Source organism: Peromyscus eremicus, chromosome 1 (assembly GCF_949786415.1).
Source record: "Peromyscus eremicus chromosome 1, PerEre_H2_v1, whole genome shotgun sequence".
Taxonomy (NCBI): Eukaryota; Metazoa; Chordata; class Mammalia; order Rodentia; family Cricetidae; genus Peromyscus; species Peromyscus eremicus.
In genome coordinates this window covers 115,769,575-115,793,796 of record NC_081416.1, presented here as the reverse complement: position 1 = coordinate 115,793,796, position 24,222 = coordinate 115,769,575, and the positions used below count along the sequence as shown (strand labels likewise).

Genomic DNA, 24,222 nt, shown 5'->3' with positions numbered 1-24,222 from the left:
TTTAAGCATGTGTGTTTGGCAGCAGGTTTTAGTTGTTTCAGAGGAATCTGAGCCTCTTGGACAGAAAGTACCCACATCCTGGGCTTCAGTTGCAGTGCCTCTGGATTAATTACCACGAAGAGCCTGGGACCCATGTGTGGTCATTCTCACCTGTGCTTCTGTTTGTCACAGAGCTGAATACCATAGAGACCACTGAGCTAGGTTTCCTAGAGAGGAAGACCAGCATGTGGCCTGCACCCTTGCCAAGCAGATGCACAGCTGATACGGCTTTCATCCCTTCCTCTCATACACCTTTAGGTTATCAGCTCAACTCTGCTGAGTGCATGGACATCCGTTTGAAAAGGGTGGTGCCTGACCACTATTGCCATTACTACCCAGAAAATGTGAAGCCCAAACCAAAGCTGAAGGAATGCAGCATGGATCCTTGCCCATCGAGGTTAGTATAATTGCCCACACTTTTCAAAGAAACAATTCAACTCCAATTGGGACACAGTGGTTCCTTCACACTTCCTGTTCATGACTTTTGATTGTGTCCCAGTGACAGATCACATTTATAACCACAGGTCATGGGAACTAAGACACATTTGCTGATCTGGTTCCTCGAGCTAGCTCTCTCTTGTCATGGGATTATGTATCCCTAAGATCTTTACAATGAAGCCTTTTGAGAAATTCTTGCAAATACATACGTCAAAGATCCATATGTATATGGCTATGCCAGAATTCCATACGTAGTCCATCTGTCAGTCACAAATATCCCCCACTCACTATTTTAGGCTTTAAACTGGGTCACCCATTACATCTTGGCTTTTTAAGTGTTCACATTTAACTCCGTATAAATAATGCATTGTGCAAGGAAACAAGCAGTTTTCATGCCAAAGCAGAGAGGCTATGCAGAAATTATCCTACTGCATAATTTAGTACCTGCTGACTTGGATTGTCTGGGCAAGTTTCCTGGCTTTCCTACAGTATCTTAAAATATCAGCCCAATATCAATCTCCTGGATCCTCCAGCTTCCGTCCAGCTAGCCAAGGCCACAGTGTGCAAGTGGGAAAAGCAGCCTTGCCCGTGGCTCGCATTTCCTGTACTATAATGCCCATTTTCTGTAATCCTGCTTGGACATCACTATTAACAGAGACCTCTCAAAGGACAGAGTCTGGAAGCAGAGTGGTTCTCTGAAGACTTGGCCAACACAACAGTGTGTTCTTAGCATTAATACATTACATTAATATAGTGATGTTTAAAATGAAATAATAGACTTATCTAGATGAAGAGGTTTTTTTTTTCCTTTGATTAATATGCCATTAGTTCTTTTTATATTCAACTGGAGATGGCCTGCATGAGTGTTTCTCTTAAAACCTGAAGAGATGCTGTCTGAATTTTGGTTGAGTGGCCAATGAGCCACATGGCATTTTCGGGTTTTTAATTTTAAAGATTTCTGTCTTGTGGGATATCAAATACAAGCTAGTCAATTAACAAATGTTAATGTTCATTGAATTGGAAATAATATTTTCTCAATGAACCTGTATTAGTGAATGACCACATGTGGTGAATTTAGAAAGTTATTTCCACTCTGATTTCCTTTGCAGTGATGGATTTAAAGAGATCATGCCCTATGACCATTTTCAGCCTCTCCCTCGGTGAGTTAAACATTCCCTTCCTTTTATAATGAATTCTAAGTGTTTTGAAGGAATACTTATTGTCCCTATTAAAAGACAACAGGCTTAGTGATAAGAAAGAGGTATCTAAGAATTAGATGAAATGAACTGCCTTGGAAAAGTTGTATGTAGAGTGTTATTGCCCACTGCCAGGGACATCAAGCTTATCTTGAACAGATATAAAAAAAAATTAGAGCAGTGGTTCTCAACCTTCAATACTTTAATATAGTCCTCATGTATTAATTTCGTTGCTACTTCACAACTGTAGTTTTGCTGTTATGCATCATCATGTAAATATCTGATATGCAGGATATCTGATATCTGACCCCTGTGAAAGGGTCATTTGATCACCTACAGGTTGAGAATCACTGACCATTGCTCAGACACTTGAATCCTCTTGGATAGCTGGATGACTAGTATCCCTTCCCTCCACTCCTTGCTTGTTTCCTTCCTTTCTTTCTTGCTGTTTTGTTGAAACAGGATTTCATGTGGTCCAGGCTGGCCTCGGATTCTCTGTGTAGCTGAAGTTGCCTCAAATTCTTGATCTTCCTGCCTTTACCTTCCAAGTGTTAGAACTACGGATATGCGACACCATGACCAAATAGTGTGGTTCTTTTGATTTTGACAGTCTATGATTCTCAGTAATATGGTCCATTAGTACTTTATAATTTAGAAACAATTTAAAGACCCTTTCACACTCTATAGTCTAATTAATTCAATCTTCATAATGGCCCTTTGAAGGCTAGCTGAGATGGGTATATTTCTCCCATCCTATAGAAAACTCATGTTCAGAGAAGGTGAGTTCCTTGTAACTGTAGATAAGATTAAAGTCCTAGGAGACTTGAGTCTTGTATTCTTTCAATAGAGCCATGATGTCACCCTTTTTGAAAGCCCTTGCATACTTGAAACAAACAAGCATACATCAAATAAATAATGTAATGTTCTTTGTTTGCTTTTGAGCTGGGAACATAATCCTTGGACTGCATGTTCGGTGTCCTGTGGAGGAGGGATTCAGAGACGGAGTTTCGTGTGTGTAGAGGAATCTATGCACGCAGAGATACTCCAAGTAGAAGAATGGAAGTGCATGTATGCACCCAAGCCCAAGGTGATGCAAACTTGCAACCTGTTTGATTGCCCCAAGTGGGTTGCCATGGAGTGGTCTCAGGTGAGATTTGACAACATGACACTTTTATTAAATGTGAGGTTTTAATGACTATTTGTTATGTGTCTGAAACTTTACTGGATATCATGATTTAGAAAAGTTGTATATAAGAGGCTAAGGAAACGGTTCAGTGGATAAAATATTTGCCATGTGTCTTAGTTAGGGGTTTATTGTTGTGAAGAGACATCATGACCATGGCAACTCTTATATAGGAAAACATTTCATTGGGGCTGGCTTACATGTCAGAGGTTTAGACCATTATCATCATGGTGGGAAGCATGGAAGCATGCAGGCAGACATGGTGCTGGAGAGGTAGCTGAGAGTTCTACATCTGGATTTGTAAGCAGTAGGAAGTGACAGTGACACTGGGTGTGGCTTAAGCATATGAGATCTCAAAGCCTGCCCCCAGTGACCACTTCCTCCAACAAGCCACACCTCCTAATAGTGCCACTCCCTATGGGTCTATAGGGACCATTTTCTTTCAAACCACTACATTCCACTCCCTGGCCCCCATAGGCTTGTAGGCACATCATAATACAAAAATGTATTAAGTCCAACTTCAGAAGTCCCCATTCTCTATCACAGTCTCAACATTTAAAAGTCCAAAGTTCAAAGTCTCTTCTGAGACTCATGAAATCTCTCAACTGTAATTTCCTATAAAATCAAAATAAATAGCAGATCACGTACTTCCAACATATAATGGCACAGGATATGCATTACTGTTCCAAAAGAGAGGAAAGGGTACATAGTGAGGAAATATTGGACCAAAGCAAGACCAAAAACCAGCTGGGCAAGCTCCAAACTCTGCATCTCCATGTCTGATGTCAAAATTCTCTTCAGATCTCCAACTCCTTTCAGCTTTGTTGACTGCAGCACACTTCTTTCTCTTGGGCTGGTTCCAGTCCCTGTTAGCAGCTCTCCTTGGCAGGTATCCCACTGTTCTGGCACCTCTAACATTTTGGGGTCTCCAAGACAACCCAAGCTTCGCTTTCACAGCTTCACACAATGGCCTCTTTAGGCCTCCATTCAGGGACACCCCTGACACATGCCTGGCCTCAGCAACTTTCCTTAGTCACAAAGGGAGATTCCAGAATCCCTTTCTTTTATCTTTGACTCTAAAGTCAGAACCAAGGGGCTGGCCGCCAAGTCCTGCTGCTTACTGGGGATGGACTATGGCCCCCCTCATACAATTACATCTTCACCAGCTTTCTGTTGTTGATGGTTTTCTTCACTGCCTAAACTTGGCTGTCTTGGAACTCATTCTGTAAACCAAACTGACCTCAAACTCAAGAGATCCCCCAGCCTCTGCCTTCCTAGTGCTGGGATTAAAAGTGTACAGCACCACATCCCGCTATAAGCTTTTCTTTAATTCCTTTTCACAAATTGGAAGCTTAGTTGGTTGGGATTTTGTCCCAAGTTACCACTTCTTTTATTGCATTTAACGTCAGGCTTTTATTTAATCTGTTTATCTCCTTGAACACAGGATGTAGCTCTGTTCTACTCCTGGTGCTCCTTTTCTCTTTGAATTGTACATTTTGTATTTTTCCTTTCTTGGCTTGCTCCTTTTCATTACAGATCTTCATAAGAGTGAACACTAGTAACGACACAACAGAGTCAATACTAGGCTGTTTTGAGATTTCTTCTGCTAATGCAACTAATGCAAAACTATTCAATTTAGCCTCAGGTGGACTTTTTCACACAAGAGTTAAAAAAAAAAAAATTCACCAAAATATCAAAAGGACAATCTTCAGGCCACATGTTAGTATTCTTCTCCTCTGAAACCTCTTGATCCAGGTCCCCACAGTTCAAATCAGCTTTAGCACCACTGTCTTCCATGCTCCTACATGGCCCATTAGCCCCCACTTAAAGCATTAAACTGCTTTTCTAATCCAAAGTCCCAAAGTCCACATTCCTACGAACAAAAGCATGCTTAGGCCTCTCATAGCAATGCCCAAATCCCTGATACTAACTTCTGTCTTAGTGGTTCTATTGCTGTGAAGAGACATCATGACCACAGCAACTCTTACAAAGGAAACCATTTAATTGGGGCTGGCTTTAATCCATTATCACCATGGTGGAAAGCATGGAGGCATGCAGGCAAACATGGTGCTAGAGAGGTAGCTGAAGAGTTCTATATCTGGATCTGCAGGCAGCAGGAAGTGACAGTGACACTGGCCATAGCTTGAGCATCTGAGACTTCAAAACCTGCCCCCAGTGACCACTTCCTCCAACTAGGTCACATCTTCTAATAGTGCCACTCCCTTTGAACCTAAGGGGGCCATTTTCTTTCAAATCACTACCCTATGCAATCATGAGGCCCAGAATTCAGATTCCCTGAAACTCATTTTATCCTGATGACCACCTACAACCTCAGGACTTGGGAAAGAGAGAGAGGGGATCCTGAGGCAAGATAGATAGCTAGATTAGCCAGAATCAGTGAGCTCTGGGTTCATTGAGAGAACCTGCCTCAGTAAATGAAATAGAATATGATCAAGGACAATATTCCACATCAACTTCCTGCCTCTAAATACACATGCACATGCACACACGTGAACCATCACACATGCAAATGTGCATGCACACATACATATCACACACATAAAATAAGCAAATATGCAAATAAATAATGTATGTGAACACAAATCCCTATATCCAAAGAACTCTAGAAGATAGGACAATTGGAAAGTGGTCATGGGCATCAGTTCAGGTAAGGATTATTACTATTATGGACTGTAGTACATGTGGAAGGTGTAAATGCCAAAGTTATCTGGGAGGAAGTCATTGCTGCCATTGTAAGGCTTAAGCTTCCTTGAAGATAGTAGATTCTGAGCAAGCAAGAGCTTAGAGAGAACACAGCTGGAGCTGATGGCCAAGAAGATACTGTCAAAAAAATGCAAGTATGAAATAGAGCACCTAGAAGTTGGAAAAGAGCATAGTTGTGCTGGAGAACACTGTTTTGTGGTCATCCACCACCTGTGGCTCTTGAAGTCTTTTGGCCCCTTCTTCCACAGTGATCCCTGAGCCTTGTGGGGAGGGGTGTGCTATAGACATCTCTTTTAGGGCTGAACACTCCATAGCCACTTTTTCTCTGTGCCTTGACCAGTTGTGGATATCTGTGTTAATCATCATATACTATAAAAAGAAGCTTCCCTAAAGATTATAGAGAGATCCACGGATCTACAGGTATAATAAGTCATTAAACACAAGAGGGCTAGCTAGGCGTTGGTGGCACATGCCTTTAATCCTAGCACTCAGGAGGCAGAGGTAGGTGGATCTGGATCTCTGAGTTAGAGGCTAGCCTGGTCTACAGAGTGAGTCCCAGGATAGCCAGGCCTGCAAAGAGAAACCCTGTCTCAAAAACAAATCAGCCAAACAAACAAACAAACAAACAAAAAGATACAATGGGGCAGGTGTACATATGAACTCCCAGCAGTGTGGCAGCATGGATGAAGATCTTTGTAAGCTCAAACCAGACAAAATCCTAGCATGGAGTAGGGAGGTGGTCATGGAGTGTTAGTTTTCTTTAAAGTTGTGGCTATGGTTGGTTGAACATGCTCCAGAGTATGGTCACACACCCAAGAATATGGGCAGCACTAATTGCACTTGGTGGATTTTTTAAAAAAATAATGAAGACACAGAGTTGGGTGGGTATAGAATGGGGAGGGTGGATCTGGCAGGAGTTGGTGGGAGAGAGTGACTATGCTCCAGCTAAAATGTATGAGATTCTCCAAGTACTGACAAAAATAAGTATTTTTTAAAAAGACAAAATGGACAGGTCCTGGCTCCACTGCCTGGGCACCTCCTAAACAGTTCAAGCTAATCAACTGTCCCACTTATCCAGAGGGCCCGGTCCAGTTCTATGGAGGCTCCTCAGCCATTGGTTCACAGCTCATGCATTTCCACTAGTTTGGCTGTTTGTCCCTGTGCTTTTTTCAATCATGGTCTCAATATCTCTCGCTCATACAATCCCTCCTCTCTCTTGCCGATTGGGCTCTTGGAGCTCCACCTGGGGCTAGACTGTGGATCTTTGCATCCACTTCCATCGGACACTGGATGACTGGGGCCTATGCTGGGACCCTTTGCTCAACCTTGGTGTAGGGAGGAGGGGACTGGACCTGCCTCAGCTGAGTCTACCAGGCTGGGCTGACTCCCCAGGGGAGACCTTGCCTAGGAAGAGGTGGGAATGGAGGGTGGATTGAGGGGGAGGGCTGGGAGGTGGGAGGATGGAGGATCGGGGAATCCGTGGCTGATATGTGAAATTAAGTTAATTATAATACACACACACACACACACACACACAAACACACATACACAAGATGGTTCGGATGTCTGTAGATTAAGGAGAGAGCATGTTTCTAGGAACTGGAAGGTACAGGTGGAACCCTGACATGACGTTGGAAATGTGTCCTGATCTAGCACTTAAGAAACTGGGCACCTTTTTGAAAGAAATTGTGTTTGAAATCATTGAAGAAGACAGCCAACCATCAGGAAAGGCCTTGAGAGGCAAGTGGCCTCTTAGAAAACAGGAAGAAGAAGAGAAGAGGGAAAATATCCCAGAGGTTTGACAAGACCTCATGTCAGATCAACTGTCTAGAGAGAGGGGAGATTGCCTTCTAGAGCAAATAAAATGCTGTTAGATTAGTGTAGATGGAAGTTTCTGTCCTGCCTGGTCCTGCAGCCATTCAGTCCCAAATAAACACACAGAGGCTTATATTAATTATAAACTGTTTGGCCTATTGCTCAGGCTTGTAACTAACTAGTTCTTAGGCTTAAATTAACCCATAATTCTTGTCTGTGTTTAGCCATGTGGCTTGGTACCTTTTCTCAGTCCAGCATTCTCATCTTAATTTCTCTGCATCTGGCTGGTGACTCTGTCTCTGCCTCTCCTTTTCCCAGAATTCCCCTAGTCTGGTTGCCCCACCTATACTTCCTGCCTGGCTACTGGCCAATCAGCATTTTATTAAACCAATAGAGTGGCAAATCTTTATAGTGTACCAGAACATTATCCCACAGCAGCTTAGTCAAAGTTAAGCAATGCAATATGTTTAATCTTAGTCTCTTAATTTTCTAGAGACGAGGGTGTAATAGATTTAAGTTTCTATAGCTCTTTTGCATGGAGCTATATTATGCTCACATTATGTAGGTATTCATCTGTGTGGTGTGTCAATTGGCATGCCGGAAAAAGAGAATGCTAGCCTCCAACTCCCAAAGGTTAGAATTTAGTTGCACCAGACATACATGCAGACAATTTTCATACAGTGGACCTCTGTGGTTGGCCGTGCATGGTGTGGCTTCTGCATGTGGTACTTTGGGGCCACAAGGTGATGAGATTCACCCCACTTGAAGGGTCCAGGAGTGCTCCAGGAAGGAGGTTGCACTTGCAGTGGGATTGAAAGACATGTGTGTGGGCTGGGTGGAAAGCCACTTGGTCAGCGTTGGATATCCATGCTGAGTGTCAGCCAGGAGAACTTGGTCTGTGCTTTTAGGACAGAGGTATCAACTCTGCTTGCATCCAGATTCCCCCTAAAAGAAGTTTGGAAAATGACTTACTCTTTCCCCTGTATTTAGGTTGACATATGCACTTGTATGGTAAGCTTAATAGCAAAAAGTATCATTTCCTATGTGTGGTGAATGATGACATCTTAAAATAAAACTGTTATGGCATTTTAAAAACTACGTCCAGGGGACTCTAAATGTCATGATCATTTCTGTCCCTTCTGTCTTCTGTAAACAGCAAGAATGAGCTCCTTGATTATTTGATTTATGTAATTCTCCTCTTGAATTCACTTTCAAGCTACTCTCTTACAAAGCTCTATCCTAAAATAATGTATTTTTCTGTTTTAAAGTCTCTTATCGATCATACTGTTCTACCATTCTCCAAGAAAATGCACCTAGTAAATAAAGTCATTTCTGTTTCCTTTGGCCAGAGAGTTCTAAATGTCAATGTTCTCTTGAATTTGGTTGTTATTAAATTCCACTCCAGTGTCCAATCAAAACAATATAACTCTATTTTAAATTATGGTAAAAATATTATACATAAAAAGTAGGTTTTCATTTAAAAATTAGCCTTTCTGGTAAGTGAAATGGGACTCAAAAAGTTGTGCATGTATTCACTGCTAGGATGAGATATGGAGTCAGCAATCATTTGTTATTGGTTTTATAGTGTATGATATAAAGAGTTTTTCAATATCATATACATACATATATATTTCAAATTGATAAATTCAAGAGAGAATGAATCAGTTTTCTAGAAATGAGGTCTAAGGTCTAGTCACACACTTCACTACAGAATTTGTTGGGTGCTTTCATGAATGGCAGGATGAACTAGGGATGTAGCTCAGTGGTAGACCACTTACCTAGTGTGTGGGGGGTCCTGTGTTTGATCCTTAATACAGAAAAAAGGGTGACATAATACCCAGCCTTCATGGAGAAGTGCATGCAGAGAAAGTCCTCCAGAGAGATGCGTGGGAAAAGCACCAGGGAAACTCAGAAGAGAATGCCTGCGTGCCCTGGAGCAGTGGCGGGGGTGGGGGTGAGGTGGGTGGGGTGGGGGGGGTGGGGTGGGGGGTGGGGGGGTGGGGGGGTGTTGGTAGCAGGGAGTGCTGGGAAGGAATTCTTGGTCTCTAAAGAACTGTGGGAACTTGAACAGGGTCTCAGGTAGTGGCTCTGATGAGCCCATCTGTTGAGTGGGAGAGGAACACCTCTTCTACAAGGAGGCAGGAGAGGCAGTGAGGTGGATTATGTGTTCAAGACAGTGCCCATCTCTCAGAAGGTGTTCAGGAACTCTCCAGGATCTTCCCAGGGGTCAGTTCAAGGTCCAAGGGACTCAAAGTGTGTACAGATTGGAGGTGACCACTTAAAGGGGGAAGCAGTAATACAGAGTATCTGAGTGAATGGGTGTTCATTTAGAGGAAGAAAAGAAATGACAGCTTTTAAAAAACTGAGGGGTGGGGTTTCTAGCACGACAATGAGGGTGTTTGGCCATCCTATCACCAGAGTAGATCAGTTCGGACTGTCTCTTGATCTGGATGCAGAGATCCATAGCCAGGCCCCGGGTGGAGCTCCGGGAGTCCAATTAGCGAGAAAGAGGAGGGTTTATATGAGCGAGAATTGTTGAGACCAAGGTTGGATAAAGCACAGGGACAAATAGCCAAACGAATGAAAACACATGAACTATGAACCAATGGCTGAGGGGTCACCAACTGGATCAGGCCCTCTGAGTGGGTGAGACAGTTGATTGGCCTGATCTGTTTGGGAGGCATCCAGGCAGTGGCACCAGGTCCTGTGCTCATTGCATGAGTTGGCTGTTTGAAACCTGGGGCTTATGCAGGGACGCTTGGCTCGGCCTAGGAGGAGGGGACTGGACCTGCCTGGACTGAGTCTACCAGGTTTATTTCAGTCCTGGGGGGGGGGGGCTTTGCCCTGGAGGAGGTGGGAATGGGAGGTGGGCTGGGGGGAAGGGGAGGGGGGGCGGGAGGGGGGAGAACAAGGGAATCTGTGGCTGATATGTAGAACTGAATTGTATTGTAAAATAAAAGAAAAAGAAAAAGAAAAAAACTGAGGGAAACTTGGGGAAGAACTTTGGACTTGAATAACAATGTCTCAGGATTGTGGCCTCCTCCTCTGTGGGGGGAGGGGTACTTGCAAGACCCCAGTGGGTGGCTGAATTGGACAACACCAAACCCTGTGTGTTTGGAATAGAATTCACTGTGTTTTATCCTGTGCACACCTATCCATCATCATAAAGCCTCATTTAAAAGTTAAACACAGTAAGAGAGTAACAATAATAACCATAATAAAACGGAACAATTTTAATAATATACTTTAGTAAAAGTTATTTAAAACATGTGCTTTGTGTATTTCTGGAAGATTCCTTTTAATGTGTTTGAGCTGTGGTAAATTGCAAGTAACTGGAGGCATAGAAAATGAATCCACAGGTAAGGGGTCACTCAGGTACTGGCTGGTCAGTGACAACAACCAGATCATACAGAAGCAAGGAAGCAAGGTAGGCAAGGGATGTGTGGTAGTTTTCTGTGAAACCTCAAAATTCCTGTGAGATTCGCATGACCCAAAGCATTAAGTTTAAGTGAAGTATTAGATTTTATGGAGGGTGGGATGGAGGGAAGGAGGAAAGGAAGGGGAGGGAGGGAGAGAGAGAGAGACAGAGACAGACAGAGACAGAGACAGACAGAGACAGAGACAGAGACAGAGAGAGGCAGGAGAAGAAAGGTCTAATAAAAAGCAGAATTTTAGTCCATCAGACAAAGAAGCTCTCCACCCTCATGGGTATCCCGAACTTTGGCCTTTATACCCCGGGGAAGCAGGCTTAGTTAATAAGTAAGCAGTTTTATGGACTTATTTGACTTGGACTGCTTGATAAGAATTCCAGAGGTACTAGAGACAAGAATGAAACTGGTATAACTGGTGACCCCAGTCAAGCTGCACTGGATTCCAGATGGCAGGCTTTGGGGTTTGTTTTCATGCCTTGCTTAAAACCTTATCTACCAAGGACCTAAGGGGCTGGGGTCTCTAACCATAAGCAAGACTCAGAAGGGCAAATATGACATGTTTTCACTCAGATGTGGAACATAGATTATACACACACATATACTTATGTGCACATGCACATACTTTGTGACACAGGTTCTCTCACTGAACCTGGAGCTCACTTACTCAGCAAGGGTAGCCAGCAAGTCTCAAGGATCCACCTGTGTTTGCCAGGGATTACAGGTGCACCCTGCCGTGCCCAACAATTTACATGGGTGCTGGGGACTCAGACTCTGGTCCTCAACTTGCTCAAGGACTTTACTGACTGAGCTCTCTCCCCATCCTTATGGTAGTTTTCTCATACTGTGTGGCTGAATAATCCCCTGATGGTCTCTTTATATGATAACTCTGCAAGATCACTGTAGACAGAACAGACAATTTGATCCTCTGGAGTGGTTGGTTGAAGTTAGTTTTCTTCTATTCATTGTTGAGAATTCATATTTGATTTGGAGCACAGGAAATTCAGAACATTTGCCCTTCTTGCATTGTAAGCTCATCTTAAATGTCTTTGAATTGAAAATTATATGAGACTGGAGATATGGCTCAGTGGTTAAGAGCACCAGCTGCTCTTCCAGTGGACTAGGGTTTGATTCCCAGCACTCATAAGGCAGCTTAAAACCTTCCAGGGGATCCGACACCCTCATCTGGCCTCCACAGGCACCAGGCACATGCAGAAAAGTATCCATACACATAAAATAAAATTAAAACAAAGAAAATTAGAAGGGGGCTGTGTAAGGGAGGTCCCTGAAACATAAGCATCCCAGAAAATCAACCTCCATCTCCTTCACTCAACATCTTACGTGGAGGTCTTTGTGTTTAATGGTCACGTAGATGCATAGTTCCCCCTCTGTATGTTAAAAATGATGACTTTGTATGCCTTATCCAGCTAAAGCTACTCACTGGCTTCTCCTACCTTTTCTCAAAGTGCACAGTGACTTGTGGCCAAGGGTTGCGCTACCGAGTGGTTCTGTGTATCAACCATCGTGGGCAGCATGTCGGGGGCTGCAACCCACAGATGAAGCTGCACATCAAAGAGGAGTGTGTCATCCCCATCCCATGCTATAAGCCTAAGGGTAAGCATGAAGTGTGTTGTAACCAAATAGGGTTTTCCAGCTCTCGTTCCCTACTGGGAAATTTCCATTCCCATTTATTTTCTTATGAGGATGGTTTTGTTGACGGTTTGCAAGGGATCTGGCTAAGGAAGTTGGACATATGTGATTTATGATCTGGAGGGACAACTGGATTGCTGTTAATGTAGTTCACACAGGGTGGTTCTCATTTGTCTAGGTTTGGGCTCACATTTCATGGTGGACATAAAGTATTTCCTTGTGTACTTCCCACCATCAAGAGAAAGAAAGATGAGGAGGAGAAGGAAAAGGAGAGGGTGAAGAAGAAAAGGAGATCAATAAAGGAGGGAGGAGTCAGCTGCTCTTATGCCCAGAATAGCTCTTTTCATCCTTCTTTGCTCTTGAAATGTGTGGGTGCCTCTCTACTGCAGTGCCCCTTGATAGAGGCATGATGACATTATCATGTGTCACAGTGCATGGGGTGAATGAAGACTAAGTTGCCACTCTGTGAGTGCCTTTAGGATTTCTCATTTGGTCCATGTGGATAAGCAGACATTTATGACTAGCAAGTCTTGATCACCTCTCAGATATTTGCTCCCCACCCCATAATTATTTCCCTGTGCCTATTCTTATGACAGGTGTCTTCTTGACATAGAAAAAGATAACTAGAGAACTGGCTCAGCAGGTAAAGGTACCTGCCAACCCTGACAACCTGCTTTGATCCTTGGAACGCATGTGGTAGAACCAGAGAACCATGACTTCTAAAAAAAAAAAACTGTCCTCTGCCCTATACATCAGTGCTAACATGTGCATACACACACACACACACACACACACACACACACACACACACACACACGTGAATAGATAGATGGGTAGATAGACAGACAGATGTGATAAAAAGGAAATGGGAAAAGATTGTTCTCACCTCTTTGTAAAGACTTTTCCTTAGTACTTCAGACAGAATGGTAAAATTCTTTCTCAGGAATTCTCGGTTCCTTGTTTATACAGATAGCCCCACAGTTCATCAGTCTACATGTGTCTGACTGAGCCCATCGTGTGGAAAGAGCAGTAGCTGCCATGCAGGCACACAGTCATTGTAGGTTCCCATCTTGAAGCTTTTGCTTATTACCTCTGTCATCAACAGGACTTCCACAGACTTTTTCTCGGTGTCTCTAGTCTCCCTGAAGTGTCTCCAAATTCTTCACTTCACAAATGGATTAGCTGTCTCCTCCTGTCATGGAAGCCTCAAAGGACAGAAGGGCATAGCAACTGTCCCTTACTTGCCCATGTAGATGGTTTTCATCTCCCATGGTAACAGTGGAATTTGAATAAGCCACACACAGAATCTCATCTTTCCACTTCACTGGCCTCTTGATATTTGCTTTCCTCTATTAATTTATTAATTCAAGAGACCAGAAGAATTTGTGGCAAAAGGAAGACTCTGATATTGTTGGAATAAGAGCTTCAATATAAAAAGAGCAGAAAGGGGTGTTGAGTTATGTAAGGCATTTGGATGTTTAACTTTTGGATGTTCAACTGCATTCATTATAACGGGGATCGTTTTGGTTGCATTCTGTAATGTGTTAATTAAAAAAATAGCAGGAATTTTATTCATTCCAGAAGCAAATGTACTGTGCATTTGGAAAGTATAACCCTGTGTTAATGAACTCTCCAGTCAATAACAAGCATGTATCAAAGTCCTTAATGATGGATAGTAATAAAATTCATTGTTTACTTTCTTTTTTCTCTCTCAGAAAAAAGTCCAGTGGAAGCTAAATTACCTTGGCTGAAACAAGCACAAGAACTAGAAGAGACCAGAACAGCCACAGAAGAACCTAAGTGAGTCCAGGGCCTTTTATGGACATAATCGGGGCACAGCCAGTTTACATGATGTATGTCATTTTTGTGCTCATTGGAGCTCAACGATACATTTAGTATCCCAACGACCTGGATTTACGGACTCCAGAGAGCCTGAGCTGGCTAGGAATTCTCTTTATTTCACAATTCAGCAGTCCTGCTTTGGCAGTATGTGTGAGAAGCACGGAAAAGATTGTGTTCTCTAACTCAAAGCAGACCCTTGTTCTCTTGCAGGGACAAGTGGGGATAGTTCTTGGATGTGCACACATGTAGTTTAACCAAAGACCATCCTAGTATTGTACAAATAAACCAGTCATCCTGAGCTTAAGTCATGGCCAATCTCTGTAAAATTAATGATGTTGAAACACACCAGGGTGGCCTGAGAAGAAGTCCCAGGGCTGGTGGGACATGGAGGAACAGAAAGAGTGTGGTACTAGAGCTATGAACCACCACTATGAACCATGTGACCTCACTGTTCAGTGCTGGTGGCTCATTTTCCTTTGTAGAAAGGGGGCATGTTGGGCCTGACTCTCCAGGGTCCATTCTGATTCAGAAATCAGCAGCTACTGTCTGCATGCTATGTGATGGGGCCAGCTTATAATGGTGTCAACAGACTTGCAGAATCAAGAGCAAATCACAGAAACATTCTTGAAGCAGAGAGAGAGAGACCCAGAGAGAAGAAGGCGGCAAAGAGACTCTGAGATGTATCACCAAGAAGCCCATCAGAACAGCAGCACCCGTGACGGACTGGAGTAATTGGACAGGACAGCTGATCCCACAGTGGGCAGTTGAGTCTGGAGTGCTGACAGGCTAGCGGCAAAGAGAGCAATTCACAGATGGGACAGGAAAGGGGATCTCAACAGCCATCTGGCTTGTTTCCCCGAGATGTCAACTCCAACCTGCTGCTTTTACAAACAAAGAGAATTGAGTAGAGAGGCAAAGCCTTGCACATGGCCCACAGTTCATAATGGTGGTTCTCAGCTCCAATTCTCATAGTACCAGAGCCTGTCTCCCATTCCATAGCACTCTGGGCCTCTTCTGTATAACCATTCCGCACCTTCAGCAGTGGCTGGAGGTCACTCCATTGAGACACAGCTTAGTGCAGTTTAACAACACAAGTGCTTCCTTGTAGCTCAAGGCTGCTTCTAGCTCCATCGGCACTACCACACTTGAACAAGTAACGTTCTCCTCTTGATCCAAACTATAGCTCCTCCTAACATCCACTTTCTGAAACACACGTCCCAGTGCTATATCCCTTGCTTTGCTAACTTGAGAGAAACCTGTCACAGGTCCTAAGAACTTGTCTTCTCTAAGCCCATCGTTCTTATCATCTCAGCATTTTTCACATGCTGTTGTCTTCAGTCCCTTACCAACCTGTTCTTCTTGTCTGGACACTCCCATTTGTCACTGTGCCTCAGGAGCATGATCCAGCCCAGCAGGGAGCCCCAAAGGAGTGCAGATTACTTAGCTCCCTTTGGTGATGCCAGCCAAGTGCACTGGCTTACTTCAGCTTAATCTTGGCCCGATGAGTCCCCACAGGTGGGCCTGACTACCACCACAGATGGAACTGTGGATGCTGCAGGTGAATGCCCCCCCCCCCAACCAGTTACAGCGTCAAAGAGAGCAGAGTGCTTGCATGGGATCCTCAGCCACACTGACCTACATACAGCAGACTGGCACTGCCCTTTACCCCTTTCTCAGTCTTCCCTTGTGGTCAGACCTACACTCCAGTTGAATCTTTTTTGAAAGTGTTTTTGTTATAGAGAATTTCAACCCTACACAGAAGGGTGTCACAGTGAACAAAGAAGCCCCACGTGTCCACAGTGAGCTCCTCAAGGCCACACTGCTTTCTCTACACCATCACTACTGCACCTGCTCCTCCACACTGGCCACAGTGCATCGTATCTGAGCACTTTGGCGCACTTCAGTGTGTCTCTCTCTAAAAGGGAAACAAGCTTTTAAAAAACTGATAAGTTTAAAATGTGGTCCTCAGATCACTTCCATCAAGCTCCTTTGGGCTATTTTTTAAGGTGTAATGGAGCGGGGCCTGGTGGCTCACATCTCTAATCGCAGCACTCAGGAAGCTGAAGCCAGAGGATTAAGTTTGAGGCCAGCCCGAGCTGCGTAGTGAGTTCCAAGGCCATTTTGAGCTATGGTGTGAGACCCTTTTTCAAAAATCTAAAAACAAACAAACAAAAGTTGTAATAATCTCTGGGCCAGGCATATTGGAAGTGGTGTATCACCATTTTTTTTCCTTTTGAAACAGTAATGCATTTTGCCTCTTCCCATGGTTTTTCATTCAAACACAAGGCTTGGAACTTTGACCATTTGAAAGCATACAGTTCAGCATCACCAAGAACATCCATGCTGCTGCCTGCCCTGCCCAGAGTGTTTTCATCGTTCTTAGCAGGAACTCTGTGCCTATTGAACAGTCCCTGTTACCTACCCAGCCCCAGACTCTGGTCATTTCTAGTCCACATTTTGTCTATGAATTCAGTCAGGAGTGTCTTGTTGCTTCTGCTGGCCTTGAACTGATGAACCTCTTCTTTCCAAGTGCTGCCCTACTTGGCATCACTTGCGTTTTGAACAAAAATTCTGGGCTCCTCCGAGGGGTAAGTGCTGGTTAGCTTTTGGTCAACTGGACACAAGTTAGAGTCATCAATTGAGAAAATGCCCCCATCAGATTGGTGTGTCGCAAAGCTCGTGAGACATTTTCTTGATTAATAATCGATGTGGGAGGGCCCAGCCCACTGGAGGGGGGCTGCTAATCCTTCAGGGTGGTCCTGGGTTGTATAAAAACACAAGCTGGGCAAGCTCTGAAAAGGAAGCCAGTAAGCAGCATTCCTTCATGGTCTCTGCTTCCGTTTCTGCCTCCAAGTTCCTGCCCTACTTGGGTTCCTACTTTGTCCCTCCGTGATAGACTCCGATGGGGACATGGGAATTAAAACCCTTTCCTCCCCAAGTTTCATTTGATCCCAGTGTGTTATCACAGCAGTAGAAGACAAAGGGCAGCCTGTGAATAAAAATTGGGAACTAATGGGACAGGGAGTCCCTCAGATCCCTTTAAAGTTCAGCAAACACTGTTTGTTGGAATGAATTAGTAGACAGCACTAATGGCTACACCATGGCTAGAGTGGGTTCCTCCCAGGTCTGTTCCAAGCCTGCATTTCTGCCAGCGCCACCTGACTTACATAAGGGTTCCTCTTCCCTCAACCACAAATCAAAGCTGGTGTGCTCTTTGCTCCTGAAGGGACTCCATGTTCTCCTCGCTTTGTGGAACCCCGAGCTGCCTGCACCTGTTGCCTGGCCTCTGTCCCACCCCTGCCCTCTCCCGCTCCGAGGTCTCTATGCAGTAGTCCTGTATTTCCTCATTGCCTGGCATTTGCTGGCCTGCTCTCGGCTGGCTACTGTGAAGGTTTTAGTTCCCTGCCACTTCTGATTCTGTTCACTGCCTTCATTTCCAAACAAAATGGCAACATGTTTCAGCTTCCAGCTCCCCGCTTTTCTGACAACTGTCCTCTGTGGTCTGGGCTGCTCGCTTGTTGACAATAAACGAGAGGATGGTCCCAGCTGTATTCCACATCCCTCGAGGAAAGCCTGCCAAGCCAGCCAGGAAAAGATAAACACTCCCACCACTGTGGTTTACCAAGGCCGAGCTCTGAATTTACATAGAGAGTGGGTGTTCAAAAGGCAAACTTTGTTTTAATTAGGAAAATTTTAAAAAATTAGAGTTTCTGGAATGAAGCCAAGGGAACTTCTGTCCTGACCTTCCTGGCTGTCGGCTGTGGAACGTGTCCTCGGTCAATACAGCTATTGCATTTTCATTTGTGTCGTCGAACTTTTTTAGTTCCTCCCCGGAGCCTCCCACACTTCTACGGGATTCCCCACATTTCAGTGGTTTTGCTAGCCTGGCTCCCGTTTTTCGTATATGAAAACCAAAGACCTGGGACTGAGACATCTGCATGCTTTCTTCACTGCTATTTTGTCTTTGCTGTGAGTGAGAATTGTATTTGCTAAAACCGACTCAGGCTGTGTTTCAGGAATCTGCTCTTCTAACCACAGCTAACGCAGAGGGCTTCTTTGGTGGAAGATCGTATTCTAAGTGTGCTTGTGGGGATTATAGTCATTTAATCTGCAGTGTCCTAGGTGTTAGGATTGTCTTCATTTGGGGGCCGTGTAAGCCAGGGTGTGGAAAGACTAAAGACTGGCCCGGTTCAGAGTTAGTCAGTGATGGACAGAGAGAGATTTGATGGACTGTCATAGCAGCTGGGCATCTCTAGTCCATGTGTACAAATTACAACATAACCCAAACTCTGAGAATGTATAAGCACCAACAGGTTACCCAATGGCCTATGATAGGCTGTAGGCAAAATTCAGATACACTTAAAACTACATAATACCTTCTGGTTTCATGCATACGATACCTAGGAAACCAGTGAATTTGTTTTCAGACCTGTGTGTATGCAAATATTCTGAAACTTAAAAATATTCAAAATCTAAGGAACTTTTGGTGCCAGGCATTTTGGGTAAGGAGGCCCAGTCTGTACTAGAGAAGGAGCTTCAGTTTCCTGCCAGTTGACAGGGATTCAGGTTTCTTCCATCCAAAGTTATACTGTGGGATTCTGAGATCACACTGTATCATGGTATATTGGTGTTTATATTAGTTGGAGTTTCTACTGCTGTGAAGAGACACTATGACCACGGAAACTCTTAGAAAGGAAAACTTTAATTGGGGTTGCTCATTTACAGTTTTAGAGGTTCAGTCCGTTATCATCATGGTGGGGAGCATGGCGGCATACAGGCAGACATGGTGCTGGCTACATCTTGATAGGAAGACAACAGGAAATGGTGTGAAGCCCTTGACATGGCTTGAGTAAATATGAGAACTCAGAGCCCACCCCCACAGTAACACACTCCCTCCAACAAGGCCATACCTACTCCAATAAAGCCACACCTCCTAATAGTGCCACTCCCTATGAGCTTACGGGGGCCAATTACATTCAAACCGCCACAGTGTCATAAGACAACATTAGGAATTGTTAGGTGTCAGGGATGGCTTCCTGGGAAGGATGATTTGGTGATCCTGATGTCCTAAAGGTGTCAGAAACACTGCGTGGCAGATATGTGAGGTCATGGATGTGTGTCTGGTGGCTGGCCCATGTTTTCTGGATATTGGGAATCTCTGTGTATAGACAAAGGTGTGCAGGATCGAGGAGGTCAGTAAATGGCTGACTGGAGCAGATATTGGTGGTAGCACAGGTTCAGTAAAGAGCTTGGACTTTACCTGGAGGCAATAGCAGTTGAAGGGTACTAACCAGGAAAACAGTGTAATCCTTACTGTTGTACATTGTAAGGGTCTCTAGTTGTTTGTGACTTGCTTCTAGTTAATTTACTGTGATAGACCAAACTCCAGCAAATCTCAGGTAACAAGTTTCTAGTTCTCCAGTGAGGCTATCCCTGCTGGGGTGAGATTTCTGGATGAAAAGACAGGCTTGTTGAAGGCCTTTCTGCCATCAAGTGGCCTTTCAGAAACTCCGTGTCCACCTCCCTCCCCGCCAGCCACACTAAAGCTGCCTTCTCTCTCTTTCTTGGTTAACACTGAAAAAGTATCTCTGGAGAAAATATCTTTCCCCATTTAATATTTTTTGTACTGATCTTTGGTTCATGGAGGGTTTTACATTACCATATGGTTTATAAAAATTAGCATAATTTAATTTCTCTTTAAAAATTAATTGTCTGAGCGCAGTTGAATAATCCCAAATACCCCCACTTTGATGTTTAAATGTCATTAGTGAGTTAATATTTCATTGCTAGTACCATATTATTTGAGTTATTTTATTTATTTATTTATTTATTTATTTATTTTATTTTTTTGGTTTTTTTAAGACAGGGTTTCCTGTGTAGCTTTGCGCCTTTCCTGGAACTCACTTGGTAGCCCAGGCTGGCCTCGAACTCACAGAGACCCACCTGGCTCTGCCTCCTGAGTACTGGGATTAAAGGTGTGTGCCACCACCGCCCTGTGAGTTATTTTATTTTTATTTATTTATTTATTTATTGGTTTTTTTGAGACAGGGTTTCTCTGTGTAGTTTTGGTGACTGTCCTGGATCTTGCTCTGTAGACCATGCTGGCCTCAAACTCACAGAGATCCACCTGGCTCTGTCTCCTGAGTGCTGGGATTAAAGGTGTGCACTACTGCCACATGGCGGTAAATTTATTTTTGTAGAGCAACAAATGCTTTTAACTATTTAATCATCTCTCCAGTTGCCAATTTTAACTTTTTAATTCTATTTTTTTCTATCAGGTTAAACACCTAATCTATAATTGCTTTTTCTCTTGAAGATGTTCATGGCTGTTCTTAGTCTTCTATAAAACTTTAGGGTTGTTTTGTGTCTTTTTGGCCCCCAACTCTAATAACCTTAGAGATTTAGGTCCAAAATAGTCCAGTTCTGGGGAAAGCAACAGTCTTTGCAGTTCTGAGTCTCGTGCTCCAGGGTGGAGGCTATCCTTTCAATTTGTTCAGATCATTGGGGTCAGAAGCTACCCAACATTTCAAATTTAAAGAAATTAAATTTTACTTATTTATTGGTGTGTGTGCATGGGCCTATATGTAGCACAAATCTTAAAAGTTCTTATTAATAAAAACAAACCCAGAGCCAGGTATTGGGGTGGACACTAGAAGATCAGAGAAGCAGAACAAGCCACAGCTTCCTCACCTCACTAATTCCTCAGCTGATCCTGTTTCCTCAGACTGGAAGTCTCTGTGTCCTCATCCGGAATGAATCTCAGCTAAACTGTGCTGCTCAAAAGCCTAAAAGCTAAACCCCTAGTTCCTGGTCCTCACGCCTTATATACCTTTCTGCTTTCTGCCATCACTTTCTGGGGTTAAAGGTGTGTGTCCCATACCTGGATGTTTCCAGTGTGACTTTAAACTCACAGAGATCCAGATGGATCTCTGCCTCTGGAATGCTAGGATTAAAGGCATGTGTGCCACCATTTTCTGGCCTCTATATCTAGTGGCTGTCCTGTTCTCTGACCCCAGATAAGTTTATTAGGGTACACAATATTTTGGGGAACACAATATCACCACACCTATATGTGCCACAGCACATGTGTGTGGAGCTCAGAAGACAACTTCCATGAGTCGGTTCTCTCCTTCCGCAGTGTGGGACCTAGGAATTGACTCAGCTCAAGTTAGCCTTGGCAGTGAGCATCTTTACCTGCCATACCATCTTACTGGGCTTTTACCCAGCATTTCACAGCTTTAGTTACATCAGACCAGCGTATTTTGCATAAAATTTTCATTTATACGCTCATAGAATTATGGAAATGTTCTTATATTTCTAAGGGTTGGCTTTTCTCACTTATAAAATTAAGGAGGTAATATAACAATTATTTAAATAATATATGTAAGATGCACATTGTGTTAGCTGAATTCTGGAGAAATTGGCCATTTTATGTTACATATCTATGTTTCATATTTACACATGATATATTTGTTAATTATATATTGAATTCTTTTTTCCCCCAAAGTTTTCAGTTAAATTTTATGTTTTGTAACTACCAGATAAATTTAAAACCATGATACCTTGTCTATTAGGTTTGTTCTTTGACTGGAGAACAATTGTTTTGTTTGTTTGCTGAGACAAAGTGTCAACGGGCAGATTATAAAGCCCAGGCTGGCTTCAAACGCACCATCTCTTGCCTCCACCTCCCAAATGCCGGTATTATAGGTGTGCAACACCATGCCCAGCCTCTGCTCAATTTCCCCCTGATATTTATACCTTCCTTCTTTACCCTTTTATTTTACTTTTATACCAGACTGCCTTATCTCCCTTTATTGGCAGCGATTCGTCCAGTGTTTTAGATATTTGCTTATTTGGATATTTTCCATATAATTAAAATTAGAGTACTTCTCTAAAACAAATCCAGATACGACTTGTGTGCCAATAATATTGATAGACATTAAAGGCTTAAGGTTTGTCATTTTATTATTTTGTGGGCGTGCACATGTGCCCAGCATGAGTGTGGAGGTCAGAGGACAACTTGCAGTTGATTCTCTTTCCACCCCATGGATCCCAGGGATTGAACTCAGGTCATCAGGCTTTGCAGCAAGTGCCTTTTCCCACGGAGCCATCTTGCCAAACCCAGTCAGAGATGTTTGAGTCTAGATCTTTCTGGGGTTCATGAAAGTTTTCTTCTGTTCTATTTCTTCTTCTTTTTCTTTTTTTCGTCCTACCGTAAGGTTGTAGAGTGGAAACCCCTAGCTCTTCATTGCCTATTGGAAGATTGTCCTCAAGGTGAAGAGACCATTTTCATTCTGTGACATGTGGCGGCTTCCACCTTTGAGCCAGCAGCAAGAACTGAATGCTGCTCAGGCCTTAAGACAGGCCCCCTCACCTCTAACCCTGCCACCCCTCTGACTTCTACCTGAGAAGCCTCTCTCTGAAGGCCCGTGTGGTGAGACTGTGTCCACCGTGATAATACTGAATAATCTCTAAATTTATCACCTTAGTAACCTCACTTGGGTCCTTCTTGCTGCAGACTGTGGTATAATCGCATATTCCAAGGGTTCCAGCATGGGGTTATGTGTGGAAGCTACTATGCTGCCTAAAGCTTTAAGCTTTTTATCACATCTTCCTGGAACACAATTCACTTTTTCAAGATGTGTTTTTCTTTATTTTATTTTTGTAAGCACTTTCTGTTTCATGTTGCTGTCTCGATTCTCTTCAATATTGGCTTACCTAACTTCCCTCTTCCTGTGACCCTAAAAGTGGCAGTTTTAATCATCCGTGTCGTGGGACATAGTGTATACATGAGTCTTACCTGTTTAAAGGGCACTATCAATGAGTTTTGAGAGAAGAGACACTCATGTCTGCAGCAGCGGCATTGGAGGCAGGGACAAGAGTTCTCTTCAGAGACAGCTCCTTAAGTGAAACCGAGTTTCCATATTTCGCAGCAGAAAATAGTTTCAGCACCAGCTAGTCTGAAGTGGAGTTGGTGAATTCTGAAAAGAGACTTCCAGGTAAATGGAAGCTTGGGGGTTATCAGACTGAGACGTTAATCCTCAAAGGACAGAGTAAGCCACACCCCAGCACTGCTGTGAGCTCCCAGAGGAGTGAGTCACTCAAGTGTCTCAGGAGTCACTGCATACAGGATTTGGGAAGCTTTGGAAAGCACACTGTTCAGAGTCCTAGTAGCTTTGGAACATTAATGGTGGGAAGTGCATCTTGGCACCTCAGCAGCAGCTTCTCCTGGCTATCTAGCAGATGGACACTGTTTGACACATTGGAGTCCTGAGTTCTGCTTCTACAGTGTTTCACATTGCATTTATCTCACTTGGTATAGTGAGAAGTCTAATATCATAGTCTTAGGGGAGGTGTTGGAGTAAATACACCTGCTGAGTGACGTTACTCAATGCAGAGTTTTCTAAACTTGATCTATCACCGAATTCTTTCACTTGTCACTTTATTTTCTTTTAATTTTTATTCATCTTTTTGTGTGTAGGTGTGTATGTATACATGTGCATATGTGTGGGTGGTGGGGGTGGGGGTGGTCTGTGTGTGATAAGTACAAGCATGCACATCACAGAGTGTGTGCGGAGCTCAGAGGATAACTCCCAGCAGTCAAGAAGGAGTCGCCTTCTACCTTGTTTGTGGCAGACTCTCACTTGTTTCTGCCCCTGAGCTGCATATTCCGGGTTAGCCGACCTGTGAGCCTCTGGGCCATTCTCCTTCTCCACTTTGCCAAAGGAGTGCTGGGATAGGATAGCCCACTACCACACCCGGCTTTGTACATGGGTTCTGGGGGTCAAACTCACTCGGGTTGTAAGGCTCATAGCCCACTACCACGCCTGGCTTTGTATGTGGGTCCTGGGGATTGTCAGGCTCATATTGCAAGCACTTTCACCCACTAAGCTGTCCCCGCCCTTCT

General features: G+C 43.7%; 1 protein-coding gene across 1 annotated transcript in view; it reads left to right on the top strand.

Annotated features, from left to right (window-relative positions):
• The window catches only part of Adamtsl3 (ADAMTS like 3), a 191,076-nt gene that overhangs the window by 85,341 nt on the left and 81,513 nt on the right, over window positions 1-24,222 (top strand). The window contains exons 9-13 of the mRNA XM_059269120.1: window positions 298-436; window positions 1,587-1,637; window positions 2,616-2,820; window positions 12,290-12,437; window positions 14,189-14,273. Coding sequence (XP_059125103.1) covers window positions 298-436; window positions 1,587-1,637; window positions 2,616-2,820; window positions 12,290-12,437; window positions 14,189-14,273 — 628 coding nt within the window. The remainder of the gene's footprint in view (window positions 1-297; window positions 437-1,586; window positions 1,638-2,615; window positions 2,821-12,289; window positions 12,438-14,188; window positions 14,274-24,222) is intronic.